A 20,472-nucleotide genomic window follows, 5' to 3' on the forward strand; every position below is an offset into this window, starting at 1 on the left:
TTTACGAATCGAATATCAAAAAATTCGAACTCGAATTCGGTAATTTCGAATATTCGCAGAACCCTACTCGTAAGCGAGTTTTACTGTATTTTTTTTCTGCAAATAGTAAAAAACCGAATCCTTTGACGAATTCTATATCAGACCTGCCGAAGCTTCGAATCCCTAGGATTCGGTGGATATTAGATTCGGTCGCCCCATCCCTAATATTTTTCTTTCGCCACAGCTGAACTTTTACATTGGGACGCCATCTTGTTACCAGCGATCTACCAGCTATATTTATATTTTATAAGAGTATAAATTAAGTTGTGAAAGCAAGTTTAAATACTTTTTAGTACATAGGATTGAATATATATGCATGTACATATAATTATTTATGCCACGTTTATCTTTTCTTTTTAATTATTAATATCTAGTTTATACTTCCATCACCAGGGCAGGGAAATTTCAGCAAAATTTATGGGCGCGCATCTTATCCCTTCAAAGGGGAGTTAGTTCGCCCCTCCCTTCCTTTCTTTGTTCCCACGATTTTCTCCCTATATAAAGGGGATGTCATTCACCCGAAGTCAGTTGATCGGCTGGAGTCCGTCCACTGACCACAGGACGATCCTAGGGGGAGAAGCAGAACAACTGGCTATCCGTTTTCTGCAGCTCGCACCCCTCCTTCGCGAGTCAGGGCATCCGAGGACCTATCTCAGCATAGGGAATTTGTCCCCCCCCCCTTCCTTGATGCTAGGGTGTATTCAGTGTAATTTTGTGCATGTGAAGTCATCGCAGACGACCAACTTAACTGTATAATTATCCAGGACAATTGAAGTACTCTTGTGTTCATACAGTCATTCTAAATGAATAGTTTAGCCCCATCCCTCACCCCACTAGCTATTCACCTGCATACCAGCCGGATGTGAATCCTGCCGCAAGACCAGCTTGACCTTCTCTACCCCTGTACACCCCTGGAAACAGGATACCTGGCTCTCACCCAAGAGGGCTCGGTGCGAGAAGTCCTTACTGAGCTTCAACAAACTTAGCACCAAAAATCATGTTGTTTGAAAAGTACATTCACATTGTTTCAACATTTCCACTTTTCAGCACAATAATTCTGAGAGAGATTATCATAGAGCATTAAATTCTGTTCTTTAATCTATCATGCAGAAAAATAATTTGTTCTGCACGTTCAGGAGTTAAATTAGCTCTACGATTTGAGATAGTGTTTCCAGCAGAAGAGAAGCGTCTCTTGCTGGCAACCTGCGTGGCTGGAATGCTTTAGTAAAATTGCTTAACCTCAAAATTAGTGTCATAAATATCTGTAACTGGTCATTAAAGTTTAACCAATTGAAAGTAATAAAAATAGAAGCATTTTACTTAATTCAATTTACACTTGCAAAAAAAAAACATACGCACAATAAACCTACATGGAAATTAAAGTCTTTTTCAATATCCTGAAGTCTGAAATATGTTTACTCATGTCATCAAATGTAGAGCTGTACTGAAGAAGCCGATTTTGCCAATATTTAGTTGAATCAGCATTTCTGCCGACTTCCGATACGCTTGTTTATTTTCTGCCGATATTACTGAAAAACGAGAGACTGCCATAACCTAAAACTCCACGAGTACCATTTTCAGTTTTCGTAGTAGTACTGCATTCTTTCAGATCGCATTATTTATTAGCAAGATGTGCCAACCGTACATATCAAAATTTAAGATCCATTTTTTTCCCCTCAATAATGTTCTTTAGTTTAATATGTCATAAATAAATAATGCATCACCATCCAAGTAAATACACATCTCGGTTGTTATGGTAACTATAGCATTTGTCTTTTCTTCATATTTAAGTGCACCATTACTATTTGAGACAGGAACTTTCAGAACTTTATATCACACATTTAATGGCGTAAATGATGATACCCCGGGCAATTTAAACGCTCTATACGGAAAAACCTACCATGCGGGACCTCGTAAGAGAGTTTTACTGTATTTTTTTCTGTAAATAGTTAAACACCGTCACAATGCTTTCCGGCCAAATAACCTGCTGCTGTTGAAGCTAGAAATTTTCGAGCCGAGCTCCAGCTTGAAGTAAGTACTCGGCTCGAGCTCGATTTTTGAGTATTCGGAGACCTCAAATTTTTTCTATAAATAACCCATACAAGCAGTTTATGCATAATAAATAAAAAAAACATGAATCCTTTGACGAATCCTATATCAGACCTGCCGAAGCTTTGAATCCCTAGGATTCGGCAGATTCGGCGGATATTGGATTCGGTCGCCCCATCCCTAGTTGTAATGGGATTTCACTGTAAAGGCCAAAGTTAAGATAGCACAGCGTTTATCGTATTCAAGAGAACCAATAAAGTGGTAAATATCATCAAAGCCATGCTTGTTCCAGATAATTCACCTTGGGTTATTAATAATAAGTAAACCTAAATTTTTTTCCCAGAAAGTTAAAAAAAAAAAAAAAAAAAAAAAAAAAAAAAAAAAAAAAAAAAACACTGTTTTTGCTGGTTTCAGCATAAAAAATAATGAGTACTAGAAGTTGCAGCTCCTACATGTGAGGAAATTTTTCCAATTAATTTGTTTCATTAACTATTTTTTCATTCGTCTCAAAATAAACCATGTGATATGCGGTGTACCCAGCATTTGAATACAACCAAACAAAATGTACATGCCCAATGGACTTCATCTTGTTAAATTTTTGTTGCATGATACGGGCGCATTTCATTGCATACTGAAAGTTCACCCTTAACACACCTAAAGTAGTACAGGAAAAGGAAGAGAAATGTTAATTAAAATACAATCAAACTAATAAGGGGTCTCACTTTTTGGCTGACCTTTCGGAGAAGGCTCGCGGCTGCTGGAGGACGAGGAGTAGCTGGACTCGGAAGAGTCGCTGCTCGAGCCACTGGACTCTGAGCCTGACGAGGACTTAGATGACGCTGAGTGAGAGTGCATTTTCGCCTTGATGGAGGCTGCCCCAGCAACCGTCAGCTTCGGCCGGTCCAGGGCCGTCTTCAGCCCGCTGCGAAACCACACAACGCACTCTCAATCACACGCCAACCTAACACTCTCAATTCTGTAAAACCAACTTAAAACAAAACGACTTGAAATATTTTCCGGCTTAAAATGTCAGAATAATACAGTAAAAAAAATGTCCCATACCATTACCCTTAAGGGGCCGGTCTATCTAGGTATACATACAGTGTGCAGAACTTAAGAGAAAACCACACAATTTGAAAAATGCTCTAGATACCCTGATAGGTATCTGTTTACGAAAAGCAATAAGAATACCCCGAGGGTGGATGGGTAGTTCTGTTTTTGTGTTCTGTTTTAAACTGTATTATTAGGGCATTGAAAAGAGCTAGTATTACAGATGGGACGAGACACGAAAATTCTAACTGAGTCAAGTGAGTAGCTGAAGCTTGAATTGTACTTGGGAAGACAAGGCTCAACAATCTTTTTCTTATAACTCGATACATATTTGACATATTTCACGTACAATTATTTTGTATTCACTTCCCAGCATTATTATATATTTATATCATAACATTGTTTCTTAAAGTACTGTTAATTTTACATAATTAAATAATGACACTGCCCCAAAAAATGTAAACATTTATTTAATTGTCATATTTCAAAAAACTAGAAAAGATGTCATTTTCAAATGGTCTGCTGTATGTCATCATAGGGTTCAAATCATTTAAAATAAGAAAAACATTGTTATACTATGGGATTTTTTCTCATTATTTATGATGTATGTAATAATAGTAAATGTTAATTTAAATTAAGTTTTCAAATGTGTGGTTGAATACGAGGGGAATTAATAAAAAAAGGATTTTTTCCATAAAAATTTTTATTTATTACATTTCTTGCAAAATTTCTTCAGTCACCTTCAAAGTACTCTCCATTAGATGTGATGCATGTGTCAAGTCTTTTTTCCCATTGTATGAAGCGACTCTTCAACTTTGATATCCTCCAGTGCCTTTTGCGAAGCTGTTTTTACCACCTCCACAACCCTTTTAGATTTTTCTTCATTCTCGGGGAACAGGAAAAAGTTTTACGGGGCTAGGTCTGGCGAATAAGGAGGGTGGGGAACGATAGACTACCCCTGAGAGAACAATTAGTGGCTTACTCATAAGGCCATGTGTGCGAGGGGCACTGTCGTGATGAAGGAACTAGTCACCTGATCACCAAAGTTCCTGGCATTTCCTCCGCATATTCTCTTGCTTAAAACTTCCAAATAAAAGTGCTGGATAACAGTTTAACCTGAGGGAACATATTCCCGGTGTACAATTCAACGAACAACAAAAAAGACAATGATCATCGTCTTAACATTCAACCTCACTTGTCTTGCTTTTTTTTGGTCTTGGGGAGTTGGGAGTCGTCCACTGGCTTGACGCTTATTTGGTTTCTGGGTATACCGATAACAAAAACTCTCATCATCTGGGTATACTGGTAACAACTACTCTCATCACCTGTAATTACTTTAGTCAAAACATTTTTAAAGTTCTATCTCAAAATCAATAGAATGTTTTTGAGCCTGTTTGAAAAGGCGAGGCACAAATTTAGCGGCAACACATTCTAATTGCAAATCCTCAATCAAAATCCGCTGGCACGAGCTCCAACTCACTTCTGTCTCTTTCAAAATTTTGACGATCATGAAACGACTATCCTTGATATTTTGGCTGATTTTTCCCCAAAGTTTTCATCATTTTGAGATGTTGAAGGGTGCCCAGAACAAGCATGGTGTTCAGCACTCATCTCACCACATTTAAAGCACCCAAACCTCTCGAAAACTTGTGTGTGACTCATAGTATCCTCCTTGAAAGCCTGCTGAAGCATTTGATAAGCTTATGTTGCCGATTTTTCAAGCAGGATACAAAATTTCAAATGCACTCTTTGTTCTTTAAATCTGCTGTAACATCTTCGCAGGTGGAACACGAGAACAGTAAAAGAAAATCAATACTACTATCAAACAACCTACTAACTGAGTCCATCTGGGCAGCTGTTTAGTAAAGGTATTTACTAACCTCATTTAGCAGGAGAACTCTTTACTACGTCTACAAATGGCAGTGCACTCTCAGACCGATTCTTTGGTTCTCACACATATGTGCTTATTATCCAACTTGTGTTCGTTTTTACGAAATATAACATCATGAGTGCCTTACCCCTATGGAGCAAAAAGCAGACAAAGGAATAAGGGCCAACACCAGGGCCATATTTCTCACGCACCAATACACTGATACAGTAGAATCCCGCCGATGCGACCCCCCTCTGATGCGTCCATTCCATTTATACGACCTTTTTTGAGAAACCATGAAAAATGTGAGCAGATAAAGTCGAAAATTTGAGTAAAATCGGCTGAAAAACAAGTCTGTTACACTTTGTTGGGCGCTGTGTGTTCACGTTTATCTTGGCGAGAGCTGTACTGTAAGCAGGCAATCATACAAAAGATGGCTAAAAATAGATACCATCCCTCTAGACTGTCCAAGCTAGCCAATACCGGTAAACTGCGCGCATCACCTGATAGCATCTACGCGTGCGTCTATTGCCGTCCCGGTCCCGTTTGACGATTGTGACTCGTTTTTCAATTTACACGGACTCGTGGATGCGTGAAAATGAGTATAAAGCGAGCCAGTTTGTCGCTAATGAAAAATTATGAGATTATACAGCAAGTGGATAAGAAAACAATTTCCAAGACGAAGACAGCACAGAAATATGGCATTCCGAAGTCTACTCTCTTCACGATTCTTAAAAAGAGAGAAGAAATTATAAATGCAGTACAGAAGGAAGGCAGCAATTTGCAAATGAAAAATTTGAGGGGCGCGACATATTAGGTGCTTCAAGTGTGTGCGAGAGATAAGATAAAGAAGGTGAAGAGGGCGAGACCTGCCAGCCAATATATTTGTGGGAGGGGGTGACAGAGATAAAAGAGAGCGAGCCCTGCAGTAAGCGGAAGTGCAAGTTCAAGGTCGACATTTACCGTCACACTCTCGCTAGCTAACGATGCTGCTGGTTGCCAGCCTCGCACACGCACATACGCACGCGTGCGCCGCCAGACGGTGGCGACTGGCGAGTAGATGCGTGCGCAGCCAGCAGTTCCGCTCTCCTTCCCCTCATTTACCCGTTCACACATGTTTTTTTCTTTTTTTTTTTTACGCTGTGAAGGGACGTGGAAAAGATAATTGCTTGAGCTGTCAAAATAAACATCGCTGAGGGCAAGTACGGGAGCGCATCCTGTCGGTCTGTCGCTGTGATTATCTACTCCAAAAACATGTCACAGCATTTCAGGATAGCATTGTTCTTATATCTTTCGTTTATAGCCGAATGTTTTCTACCTGATCCACACAAGTTCCTTCGGCACGTTTTGAACGAAAATAACAACCAGCCAGCTAGCATAGCCGAACTCGCGTGACGCAAATTCACTTTATAATTGGCAGGAGGGAGGAGGGGGGGGGGGGGGGGGTAAAATTGGCCCGAATTCTCTATTGCGACCATTATGTTTATAAGTCCATTTTTCTGGAAACCGTGAGGGGTCGCATCAGCGGGATTCTACTGTATACAGAAAATTAAGTTTTCTCTTGATCTATGGAAATCTACTGAAGACATACATGGTGCCACCCACATTAGAGTGATTTCTACAATGATAAAGTTCGGATTTTTATGTCCAAAACTATAGCCTTCTGAGGGTAAATACAGTAGCTGATCAGCGTGAAATATTGGTGAGGACGACTCCGATAACGTTATTGATTAAAAGACTATATTGGGCGATTAATCAATACAAAATCAGTATTGCCCAGCTTTAATATCAACACTTATTAGTTATTATGCAATTCAAATTTGTTACCGTTTCACATTGAAAATGTTCCTTCATTAAAGCGTAAATCATAACTTGAATGGATTATCAAAGAACAGAACATAGAGTCTATTAACATTATTAGAGTTCCAGTCATAGGTAGATGTAAAATTAAAAATTCACAAACCAAATGCTTTAAGAGCCCGAGCAGTTGTAGAATCATGCATACCTTGCTGGTTTGCCAGCTTGTTGTGCAGACGGAGGAGGCGGGTTCTGAGCCACCTTGCGCATCATGCCAGGAGATGGCGGCCGTGCATCCTTCGATTTGCGCGGCGTTGGAGCAGGAGGGTTCATCAGCGGAGCCCGCTCCGTGACGGCCTTCTTCTCTGACGCTGTTAGCAGAGCTGCTGTCGTGGGCTTGGCTGCAAAGAGAAGAGTATGTTGGCAGGTGCCCATGTGGATGTCACCAAAGAATTAAGTAAGGGAACTATAGTCTAAAATGAAAAAAAAAAAATGTGTTTTGCTCATCCACACAACCTTTAAATGGAAACAGTACAGCGAAAAGGTGATGAGTAGTGTTAACTACCGTGTTTTCTCGCATAATCGTCACACATTTTACTCTAAAATCAAGTTTTAAAAGTGGAGGTGAGACGATAAAAAAATTTTGCTAGGCAAAGTTATTCATAAAACAACCAGTTCATGGAAAGTACGTTAATTAAAAAAAAAAAAAAGAGTGGAGTATACAAGAGCACGCCAAAAAATTACATTAATAATTCATTAAGGCTAAGATCCTTAGTTTTGCAGCCTCCAAGAAAATTATTTCTCCCATGAATATCGTAGTAGATAAAAAATACATACTAGACAGAATTGTAAATAAAACTTTGAATTTTGTAAATATGACGATAAAATTTTTTTCAAAAAATGCTTTCTTATTTAATTTTAATTTTGAAATTTTCAAAACTAAATATTAGGTATATATTTTAACGGTACACGGCTGTTACTTTGCACACAACTTAAAGGAGGTACAATGAACAATTCTGTCTAGTAATTTTTTTAATACAACGTACAGAATTTAAATAATCTGAGTATTAAATACTGTGATTTAACTGTCACTTGCCGCTGATGAAAGGAACGAGTTCAACAGTTTGCCGCTAGAGCTCCGATTAGTTCCGAGTTTACTCACTAGATGGCTCTAATATCGCAGGAGTTCAGGCGGGAATATTATCGCTTCGAAACGGTCAAAACACAACACTAGTATCAGCAATAGTAATCAATGAATTGAAAACCGTCTCACGTTGTCGACAATTTCTATAGATATATTTGTCAGCTTTTCAGTGATGTAAATTATTATTAATATGCTTCACTTGTCGTGACAAATTTATTCATAGAATATTTTTTATTTAAAATCATCTTACTACAATTACTGAATTGTTTTAGTAGATAGAGATTTATTATAATAGTTGGGCGTCTTAAAAAAAACTTATTTTGGAAATACTAAAGTGCTAACTATGATTATAATATCTAACTTGTTTCGTTTACGGGCATCTACGTGAACGTCGCAAATTACATTTATTACAACATTATTTCACATATTATCTTAGTGACTTCATTATGTATTTTGATATGACTCTTTACCTTAACACATGAATGAATCCTGCAATCACGGTGTATTACAATAATAGCAAAATGGTTTCATATAATAATATAACTTCCAAAATCAATTTAAATTATTTAATTATTATTTATACTTCTATTCAAGAATCGTACATTCAAGACAAATAAATAATGTTTAAGATTTTATTAGAATAGTTCAATTATTGTAAAAAAAATTTATTTGCAAAATGACAATGATTTTCTATAAATTTATTTAATTATATTTCTTTAGTTATATTTATTTAATTGTGTTTCTTTAATTATATTTGTACCTCGACTTAAGCTCTGGTAGAATGGGCTATACCTCTGGGTGTAATGTTACATAAATGAGTTATGATCAAAATATTAATAGTTACTATTGCAACTCTATAGAGATGTTTAAAAAAAATAGTAACTGAAGGACCAGCCGCCTATGGCAACTTCCTCCCGTAATGATTTAGTTATGTATATAACGATACAAAAATAAGGGCCAATCTCTCGATGCTGTCGTTGAACAATGGTTAACTAAAAGTCGTTTAAAATTACCTTTGGTTTTTAACAATAGATTTTTCACTACCCAAGCATTTATTGTATCACTAACCTTGAGCAGTTAAACATTTTCGTTAGTTACACAAATTCTTTAGAAACACAATTACAAAGCAGTGGCGATTCTTTTTTTTTTATTTTTCTTCTGGGGTCATGTAAAATTATGTTTGTAAACAAATATTGGCCAGAAAGAATTATATATTTTTCAATTTAACTTCCGCTACATTATTTGCAACTATAAATGATCAAAGAAACATAAGTTCCAAGTGCGCGCACACACGCACGCATATGTATACATGTATATACTTTTGAACAAGTGAAATGAGGAGTTTTAGCAAATAAACATTCAGGTAATTTTCCAAAATACAATTTTAAAGACCTTTATATTGTGTTCTTACATTTTCAGTTAGATTTATTTAAATTATTTGGCAAATATTACAATCTAAAAACTTTTGTAAGTATGTCCAGTAATTTTTTTAGGTAATTTTATTTGTGTTACAAGAAACCGAAGACCTTGCTGAAGTAAAATTATTATGTATATAAAATGTGTTTAAATGGGTGTGTTATACTTAGATGAAATTGATCTAGAATTATATGAAATAAAATTCTATTGTTTTACCAGCCTTTGAGCTTTCTAGCTTACGTGAAATTGTTATAATTAAACTCTATTGCCTAAGTTTTGAATTGCTCGAATATGCAAAAAGTAATTCACTCGCTCACACACTGGCCTATAAAAATTCCAACCCACTACAGAGAACCACCAAATATATTGCGCAAGTGTTTCTGAAATGGAGTTAAACTTTAAAATTGCCTTTATTATTTCAAAAAAATAATTGAAAACTCCAAGCAAATGTAAGAACACGTCTTCTAGATATAATGGAAGATTATAATGCCGTGTCCGAATTCGCCTGAAGAATATACTTGTAGATACTTTGGAAGTGACTTCGCAAGGCTGTCAGAAATGGACGTGAAGTATGCTATGCAATACGCAAGTAAATGAATCTGTGTAATTCTCGCGTACTTCCAGTTGAAAATACGTCTTCATTTGAAAAAAATTTGGTCATATTTTATATATCATTTAAATAATTTAAGAGGTCGTAAAATAAATATCATTTATTTTGTATTTTACTGGTATCAATAAATAAATTGACAAAATTAATTTATGGATGTTTAAAACGAAGTTTCAACAAACACATGTATATATTTAGCCTACCGATCGTTACTACAAAACAAAAGTACAATAATAGGTAATGTAAGATGCCTTAAATTCACGTGACAGCGATGAAGTGTTACAAGAAAGGACTAATTTCACATGTGTTTAAAAATAAAATCCAAACATCCTTTTCGGCTGGCTAAACATTGAACATATCCGGATTCGTCAAAGGCAAGTGAAGTACGCAAGGTTGTAAACATGTAACTGCATTACTTTCTGATTAACTTTTAATAAAATTATGCATACCTCCAAAAAATGTTCAGTTAAAATTAGTATTGTATTGGTGTTTGTATTAAAATATAATGTATACCGGGTATATTTTTATTGTGTTTTAAGGTTTGTTGACTTTTGTACCTCATGTACTTTTGATGAAAAGTGAAAATGTAATTACAGTCAAACCTCCATCTATCGAACTCGCATGTATCGATTGTCCGTGTTTATCGTATACTTTCTACGGTCCCGGCAAAATTGCCATACAACTAAGGTTAAAAAAGTCCGCTTGTACCGATGTTCGAATTATCGTTTTGTCCGCATTCATCGTACAAAATATGTGGTCCCGTCACTATAAATTATAATAGATGATCGTTTAACCTTAAAGATTTTGCAGAAATAACCATTTCTTAGAAAGAAACCGTCATAAAAACAGTAACGATAGTATACAATGGTAAATATCACCTTGAATCTGCAGCCAAGTAATGGAGCACGTAAATATGAAGAAAAGACAAATGAACAACTTACGAAGAAATATGGATGATGTACCATAACTACAGTACAAACCCAATTGTTATCCTAAGATAATTACCATAAAATGAACTAAAGATTCTTTGTCTATACCATAATTACTACAGAAGCACGATAGCTACCACATTTGCACTACAGTTACCGTAACAACCGAGATGTCTATTTACCGTGACGGTGATGTATTTATTTATGACATATTAAAATTAAAGAACATTATTGAAAAAAGGGATGTTAAATTTAAATATGTACGTTTGGCACATGTTGCGAAGAAATAATGCGATCTGAAAGAATGCAGTACTACTACGAAACTGAAAAGGGTACTCGTGGATTTTTAGGTTATGGCAGTCTCTCTCGTTTTTCAGTAATATCGGCCGAAAATTAACAAGCGTATCGGAAGTCGGCAGAAATGCTGATTCAATTAAATATTGGCAAAATCGGCTTCTTCAGTACAGCTCTACATTTGATGACATGAGTAAACATATTTCAGACTTCAGGATATTGAAAATGACTAATTTCCATGTAGATTTATTATGCTTATGTTTTTTTTTTTGCAAGTGTAAATTGAATTAAGTAAAATACCTCCATTTTTATTTATTTTTCAACTGATTTAACTTTAAAGACAAGTAACTGATATATTTCTGACACTAATTTTGAGGTTGAAATATTTTTTAAAAATTCTTAGAGTGAAGTCCACATCTATTGAATGTCCGCATCTACTGAATTTTTTTGTTGGTCCCCTGAAAAACGATAGATAGAGGTTTGACTGTATGTAGGTATTATTTATTATCAGGGCCCAAAGCATATTTTTATGTTCGTTGGCCGAAAATGAATTGAAGTTATACTTGTATATCTAAGAAAAATATTTGTATTTTGCATTAATGTAAGTATTTTATTATGTAAATTTTTATTACTTACAAATAATTTTTACTCATAAAATCTAGTTTCTATTTGTCTTAAGACATAATCAAATTATACACTCAGCAAAAAATATTTATTGGTTCACAATTTTTCATTGTTACAATATTTTAAAATGTAAATTTGCTATTCAGCAATATCAAATTCCAAAACGCGAGTAAAAATTATCATTAAATTATATAAATGGCATATTTATTTAATTAGTATTCCTTGCTCCTAATCACTTACTCTGGTTGATTACCTTCTGTATAACCTCAGTCAGTGATCGTTATTTATGTACACCTTTTCCCCACTGAGACGATTCAGGTGCAGATTGTGGAGCAGTGTTTTTTTATGTACGGATGTGTCAATAAATCCGTCAGATTGTGGGTGGTGTTGGGGGGGGGGGGGGGGGGAAATTACTACTCTTAAAATATCACTTTATCTGTATGCTTGATAAAATATCTTTTGGTTAGCTCCCTCCGAAATATTCTTATACAACCTATGACGTGTAGCCTACTCCTTAGATATTTTACTTCCAACACGTTTGATTGCGTAGAGAAGGCGATTCTTCGAGTATGTGGCCCTTTCAGAATTAAATTATTATTATTATTAGTTACAACTGATGTTTATTTCGATCCTCTTTGACTAATACAGTCCTAATGAGATATCAAATATAGCAAATAATACCGCTTTGCAACATAACGTCATGCTATTAGATGGTCAACGTTCAACTGTTTGTGTAATACACATACGCACACACCTGTGACAAAATGTGTAAAGAAATAAAATTTGTAGGAGCGCAAAACCTTTGTAGTACACAGTTAAAAATTATTATTATTATTTTTACGGGGGCAGGAAAACTACATTACTGGCCAACTTATTTGAATGTAGCGGTTAGCTGTGAACGAGCGTTCTTGGAAAAGAGACCAAATCTTGATAGTTTTGGCCACATAATCACCGCAGTAAAACATACAATTTGTATATCGTATGTGTGTAGTGCACCAAATTAATATTTATTATAATTACCTTGGGTTGCACTCGGTTACGTACGGGTTTCTAACTGAAATGTACCAAAAATAGTAATATTTATTCTCTTGCGCTTTGTTGAGGATCGAGTAGTCTTGGATGGGTGTATGGGAAAGGGACAGAGAGGCAAAGGGATTGGAAATCTAATGCTAGCCGAGGAAGAGTACACCCTTCCCCACCCCCCTCTTCCAGACCGGTCGTAAACATGACACCCCGCTGGGCGATAAGAATTCTGAGAACAGCGTCCTCTTGCCCACCCCCCTCCTTTTTCCGCGCGTCGCTACATCGTTCAACAGTACTGCTAATGCGCTCTGTTGAGGACAAAGATAACTACGCGTGTCTTTGCCCGCTCGCGAGAAACTCAGGATCTTAGCCTTAAACAAAAACGTTCTTCAACTTTAAATAGAAAATCCAAACTTTAACGCGAACACAAGCCACTTGAATCTGCGACGTGAACTAACGCGTGCCGTAGTAAATTACCACAAAAGAAAGTGGGCCATCAAATATAGTTAACTCGGCACTCGACAGAGCACGCGCGCTGCATGCAATCGGCGAGATATCGATATTCGACTACGTGCGCGCGCTCTATACCGAAAACAACAGAACCAAACACGAATGATGCCAACTAGCGCTGGCTACATGTTCATAAGCGGTACACCGTGGCGACGCAGACAATCAGATAAAGGAAATAATGTTTAAAAATATCTTTAAAAGAAAATTTACACGGCAGACAACATTCTATTTCCGTTAATTAAATAAGTCGTAATGTCCGAATAAATATTAGTGACCGCAGAGACAGTGAGAAATTTTTTAATTCATTAAAATATTGAAAGAGCAGGGCACATTCTTACCTTATTAACTTGCTTCCTCATTTTTAGCTAAAATTTTTACGTTCAAAATTAGATCGAGGAATAAACACAACACAATGGTAATTATTAGGGACATGAATTTTTTTCGAGCATGAATTTTTCGCGCCAACACGCGAATTTGGTACTAAAACACGAATTTATTACTTTCATCGACAACTGCACGAAATCAATCACTTTTCGCGAAAATAGATACGAATTTTTGTTTTCCGTCGTTCTTTATTACTTCTGCCAAGAACATCAATATGTGCCGCCTCATAACATTGTTTATTTTTGGCGTTACACTGTTTGTAGATAAAGTAATTACAATTATTTATTAGTGCTATTTTGAAGTTTGTTGTTCCAGATGTTTTTTTTTTTCATAATGGGAAACAATATAATAACCTTAATTTTGGTCTGAATTTTACGTGCAAGTACCACACAGTGAGTCAACAAACAAAATTGAAAACGAAACACTGTGCGACCTGTGGAAACTGGAAGCCATTTTGAAGAAAAAGTTCAGTTCAGTAGTATCAATAGAAGAGAAGCAAACCGACTGAATTTCTGATTTGTTTATATCCTTCGATTTACGTTGTGAACCAGAGCTTTAACAGTTATTTAACACAGCTGTATATTAATTAATGTGTTTTGAATTTACATCACATCGGTTTATACAAATTTACGATACCTTGAAAATCAACATTTATAGTATTTGTGTTTACATATTCTTTTATGCTCGTGCTCGTCAATGAAAACTTTTATTACCCGCCGTGTAGTGCCAGCGACTTGATATTGACAAGTTAAAGAAAACTTGTTCCCCGTTCCCCTGGTTTTTTGGAGTATTTTTAGTAAATATATGTGACGCGACGGTAAAATGAATGACTAGGCCTACGTTAAATGTAACCGCTGTAAGAAAACATTCAAAGTGCGTCAGTGATATTAACCTTACTTTCAAACTTCGGTGGTTGGCCGAAAATGCCTAACCAAAAGGTTTGTGCAGCAGACAGGGCTTTTCAGTACAAAAAGGATGGTTTTTATTGCCTACACAAAAAAACAGTAATGTGTAAATTCTGTAATTGTCAAGTGTAATGGGAGGGAAAAGATTCAGTCGAAAAACATCTAAAATCAGCTAAACATGCAAGTAGTGTAAGTGAACGTAATAAAAAAAGAGCTGCAGACGTCAATTGCAACATGTTTCAGTAGTGCTGAAAAGCGGAAACAGACAGTTGAGTATTTGGGAAAAAGCGTCACCGAGACATTCCTTAGTGCTAAAATACCCCTTGAAAAGCTTGAAAATGAACACTTGCAACATTTCTTTAATGAATTTATTGAAGGACGTGGTGATATTCCCTGTGTGAGGGTTTTGCGGGAAAAATATTTGTCTGCCCTACAAGAAGAGAGAGTAACTTCAATGAAGAAAGAACTGAAGGGTAAGTGCATATCTGTGTACTGTGATGAGACAACAGATTCAAGGGGACAATGCATTTTCGTGGTTTTATTTAAAATTATCGAAGCTACTAACTCGAAGTTGTTGTGGCTGATGTTCACAAACTTGAAACAGCAGATTCTATAAGTTGTTCCAGAGAAATTTTATAATCTCTTCAAAAAAAAGAAGTCGAATATGATGACGTTGCGGCCCTAGTATCTGATTCTGCAAGATATATGGTCAAAAGTTTTAAAACTCTGAAAAATATTAGGGTTGTGCGAATATTCGGTATACCGATACCGAAATCGAAAATTTGCTACTTTCATTTTCGATTTCGGTAAGAATTTCATCTGTCGAAGTTCGTTTTTAGCGAAATATTTCGAGCCAAACGAAAGTTCAATAGCTTACCGAAGTTCGTTTGGTCTAGTTGAAAAAGAACTCGTAATTTAATAAAAATGTACAGTAAAATACCGGTACAATAACGTACCTTATTATAACGTATATTTCACTTTAACGAATTTTTTTTCAGTCCCCGCCAAAAATCGTATCTTCGCCATGCAAAACGGTTTCAGTTTAAAGTATCATATTTTCACTATAACGTATAAATTCTACTAGTAGCGTGGCATTACTACACCAAAATTTACTTAAACTGGTAAATATTTTTCCCGCTGAATGATTAATGTAGTAGAACAAAGGTACACAAATACCACCGCAACGTATTTTCTAACCTCTAAATTCTCAAAACAAAGTTAACAAACAGTTGCGCGCACAACCATAGATTATACCGTACGTAGTATGCGACGTGAGCAACACAACACCATTCGATACATCGAAAGACGGAGGTTTGAGAGAAGTATTAATTATTTAGACAAAAGTGTTACGCTACGCTAAAAATACTGTTTGATGTCTGTGCCGGGATTGTTTATTGTTATTGTTGAGTTTATTTTCAGGTTACGTTATTTAGACACCGCATTGTATTTGTGCTACAATATGAATGATCCTGGAGATAAAAAGAAACGAAAGCAATTCACGCTTAAGGAAATAGTGGATATACTCAGAGAACTAGACAAGGGGAAAAAAGCAAGTCGCAGTTGCGAATACATATGGCATTGCGGCTCTCCTGTAGCTATTTTTTTAATATATTTTTTTCTCTTTGTAAAGATATGTATGCATTTTTCAGTACTTAGTACAAAAACTTGAGGTACCTGTATGTACTTAGCACTGAGATTCTACTGTAATGTCTTTATATGATTTGCTTGTTATTACTAATAATGTAATAACATATGCAAATCATATAAAGACATTAATTAGAAAAAAGATTTCCATTAAGATTAATTACGTGGTGATGAAAAAAACTCACGTTAATGAAAATACGGTAAAATCATGATTTGAACAAACATGGCAGATAAAGTAAACAAAATTCAACCGTGATTACAGTAGGCCTAGGTATCAAAACAAAATCATGCAATATTTGAAAAATTACCTGATTCATTTGCTTTCAAACAGTAGTGTAGGTACTATATTCGTAAAACATACATTCCAGAACTGTTAGTACACTATTTAATATTTACCGTATACACATAAACAAAGAACGTACCTACTTTTATTCGCGCACAGCCAAACAAAACCATTGGCGTCTGCTTTATTTAAATTTTACATACTCTGACTGGCATATAAAATCCTCATAATATACAGCCAATTAGACAAAGAGGTCAACAAGTCACTGCATGTAATGACCACTTGGCAGCAACCATTTGTTATGTTTTGTTTTGACCATGTCCCTTGCCTGGTCTACAGCTTCCTGAGCTAGCCATGTGTGACAGTGGTGCAAGATGGCGGCCGTTCCGCAGTATTCACGTATTTTTTCATCAGTACCATGCACGTGATAAATATATAATAGACTGCGACATTACGACTGTAAAGGAAATAGTCTGTGCGCTGAAAGATCTGGATTGATTCTTGAAATATACGAATGACATGGGTCTGTGTTGTGTGGTCTAGGGCGGATGTTGATTATATTAAATAGTAATATTTATATATACATCAAAAGGCACCAAAATGATTTATGTAATAGAATTTATTACTGAAGAGCAAATTTTGGGGCACTTTTTTTCTTTGTTAATTAAAAAATTTCGCTTAACTTTCGTTAAGAATATATTTATCTCATAGAAAAATTCATTTTCGTTTCACTTTCGCGAAACTTGATAAATTTTCTTTCACTTTCATTTCGTGTGGATAAAGTCACTTTCGCACATCCCTAAAAAATATTTTATCAGACCAAGTTATGTTTATTCAGTGCTGGGCACATAAGTTGAATCTTGTGATAAATGTCCTAGCCGAGCACTTACCTCAGCTGCAAAATGCTACATCAAAGATTAAGTCTGCTTTCTTGAATACTAGGAAGCGAAAGAATCATTTTAGAGCATTCCTTGATAAGTATCCAGGCCAAAACATTTCTCTCTTTCCAATGCCAATCATAACTCGGTGGTCATCATGGTTCAATTCTGTGTGCTATATAGCTGTCCATCTCCATACAATTGTGGAGTTCATGAAAACCGAAGAAGTTGTCAGCACAAGTAATGCAGGGGTTGAGTACATGTTGAAAGCTTCTGAAGAAGAAACCTTAAGCATTGAGATAGAGGCAGTGTTTGTCACAGAAGCTTGTCAGGATATAGTAGATCTCATTAAAAAGCTGGAAGGAGCTTCCTATCCATGCAGTCATGCTCTTCATAGTGACATACGCAAGATAGAATAAGTGTTGGAACTTGCTGTATCTGGTCATTTGAGTCCAAAAACTACAGAAAAGCTTGGAATGTGTGGAAAAGTAGTCACTAAAGGGAAAGTGACAGCCACATTGACCACCTCTGCTTCTCATGGACACAAAAAATTGCTTGCTTTAAAAGCAAGTGATCCATCATCCAAATTTTTTACGGATGTTAGTGTTTTCAATCCTAGTGAAATTGTATCCACAAATATAATTGTGGATGTGTGTAAACGATTGAAACATGTGCTGTTTTTCACAGAACTTGATGACCATACAATAATGAAGGGTTTCAAAGAGTTGCAGGTACTGGTAAAAAAAAACAGTTAGTTGAGGATGGGAAAGTGGACATACAGTAAAACTCGCCTAAGACGTTCCCGTACACACGTTTTACCGTTTATTAAGTTCAAAAAATTATTTCCTTTATCACTTCCATATATCCCTATGTTAATATTTCCCTTTCATAACGTTTGTCTTTATATATGCTTCCCGCATATAACGTTCAGCGTTTGTGGGGAAAAAATAAAATAATATTGTTTATCTTTAACTTTTGAACAATTTTTAAGGTTAATTTTAAAAATTTACGTATTTCCAAACGTTTATTACCATATTGGTCCGAATATAAGGCGGCCATTTTCACATAAACGAGAGATGCGAAAATTGGAAGATGCCTTATTTTCGCACTTGAAACTTCAGCACCGCTAACATTAGTTCCAAGCTGAAAGCTACAGTAGAAACAAGGTTAAACTAAATGTTCACTATTTTTTTATACTAACTAAAACATTGTTACCTCACACGGGGAAAACGATAAATCCACCCAATATTGCAGTAATTCACAATTGTTTAAAGTTGAAAATTAAAATATTTGTTCTTGAGTAAAATGAGAATTTTGAAGCATTTCAAAATGGCAACCTTATATTACACAATTCATTATTGTACTTTGTGTACAATCGCGTGTTAACATTTACGGTAATTTAATTTCAGATTTATAACGGAAATATCACAGCTATTTTCAGAACGATTGTTTACGTTTCCAAACAGAAAATGTTAAGAACATTTCGGATGTAATGTTTGGAAATTCACGGCTGCCAACTGTCTTTCCACAATATTTCTTTGTTGTAAAACTAACATTGCCGAACACGCACGAAGACGCCATATTTACAGGAATTTGGTACGTTGCTTCAAAAGTTATTTTAATAATTTCACAGTAATCACTCTTTATTTATGTAAAAACCTTTCAAACAACATAATTATCTTAAATTATTCTTTAAAATTCATAGGACAGAGACTCTGTCAGAGACAGAGAGCAATATGGACAAATTTTCGCGTTCACGTCACCAAAGTTATTCATGGCCGTATGCTTCACCATGGCAGCTAGCCACTTGTTTTGTTCCGGCAAGCTGCATTCTTTGTTTGCTTTGTTACGTTTAACACACTACTAAATAGTAATACGTAGCTTAAGTGAAACGGAAAGTTAAATGCGGTATACATAAATGCAAAAAGGATTTGTCAACACAAAACGTATGTCTTATGAATTTTCACAATTTCTACCAAAATTATTTTTACATTTGTTTGGCCTCCTGAAACTGCAGGTCGCCATATATTCGGGCCAATACGGTAGTTAATTTGAACAGAACAAGACCGTCGAAAAACCTGTGCCGCACGCCACACACTGTTCTATCTGTGCACCGTTTCGAGTGACGCATGAGAAACGCACACGATCGTCGAAACCTGCGCCGCACGCCACACACTGTTACTTGTGTGTATTTCGACGAATCATGTGCCTGCATTTGTTTGGACTGAGAGGCTGTTCCACCTGCAGAACATTTTCCCCATTCATGGCTTAACTGACAAATGAGAAACGCCAACAATCTTCGAAACCTGTGCCGCACGCCGCATACTTGCATTCTCAGGGACTAGAGGCTGTTCCATCAGTACACCAATTTTCCAATTCAAGTCACGTGACGAAAACAAAGTAAACCATATACAGCCAGCTATTACTTTCTTTGAATTATTTGCGTATATATTTTAAAACAATAAATGTTAGTTAATGCTTTATTTGCTAGTGTTTTGATAATACTAATTTTAATGTGCTTATTAAATTAAATACAGTTTTAATAATTCAAATTCACTGATAAAAAATAGTCATTAGTTATTCCATTATTCCAGCATGCCAATGATAGTAAGTGTATTTTTGTGTGAATACAGTACGTCATTTGAGTAAAATCAATTTTTACGTTGGAAATTACTTTTCCCTTTTAAGAAGTTTTCCCTGTTAAGAAGTTTTAAGCATCCAGTCCCTTGAAAAACTTCGTAACAGGGTTTTACTGTAGTTGCAGTTCTTATTGCTCTATCAGCCAATCATTCAGACTTTGCTAAAGCTGCCCTCAAGACAGTATGTTTACCTTGTGCAAATGTTGATTGTGAGAGGTTTTTTCTTCATACAACAATGTACTTTTTGATAAACGCCACAATTTGAAACAAGAAAACCTTGACTTGTTAAGCAAGGTTTACTTTGAGAAAAGGAGCACACAGTGATACACAGAGGCAAATCAACACTGTATCCGTACCGTTTGTAAGTTTTTAACTTGACTCTTTTGT

At 35.8% G+C, this 20,472-nt stretch overlaps 1 protein-coding gene across 5 annotated transcripts in view; it reads right to left on the minus strand.

Annotated features, from left to right (window-relative positions):
• The window catches only part of LOC134540247 (zinc finger CCCH domain-containing protein 18-like), a 173,137-nt gene that overhangs the window by 60,352 nt on the left and 92,313 nt on the right, over window positions 1–20,472 (minus strand). For 3 of the 5 annotated variants that reach the window (XM_063382872.1, XM_063382880.1, XM_063382890.1), the window contains exons 9-10: window positions 7,014–7,206; window positions 2,811–3,010 (exon numbers count right to left, since the gene is read on the minus strand). In XM_063382872.1, coding sequence (XP_063238942.1) covers window positions 2,811–3,010; window positions 7,014–7,206 — 393 coding nt within the window. The remainder of the gene's footprint in view (window positions 1–2,810; window positions 3,011–7,013; window positions 7,207–20,472) is intronic. The other 2 variants (XM_063382899.1, XM_063382909.1) reach the window with 1 other exon arrangement.

Source organism: Bacillus rossius, chromosome 1 (assembly GCF_032445375.1).
Source record: "Bacillus rossius redtenbacheri isolate Brsri chromosome 1, Brsri_v3, whole genome shotgun sequence".
NCBI classification, from domain to species: domain Eukaryota; kingdom Metazoa; phylum Arthropoda; class Insecta; order Phasmatodea; family Bacillidae; genus Bacillus; species Bacillus rossius.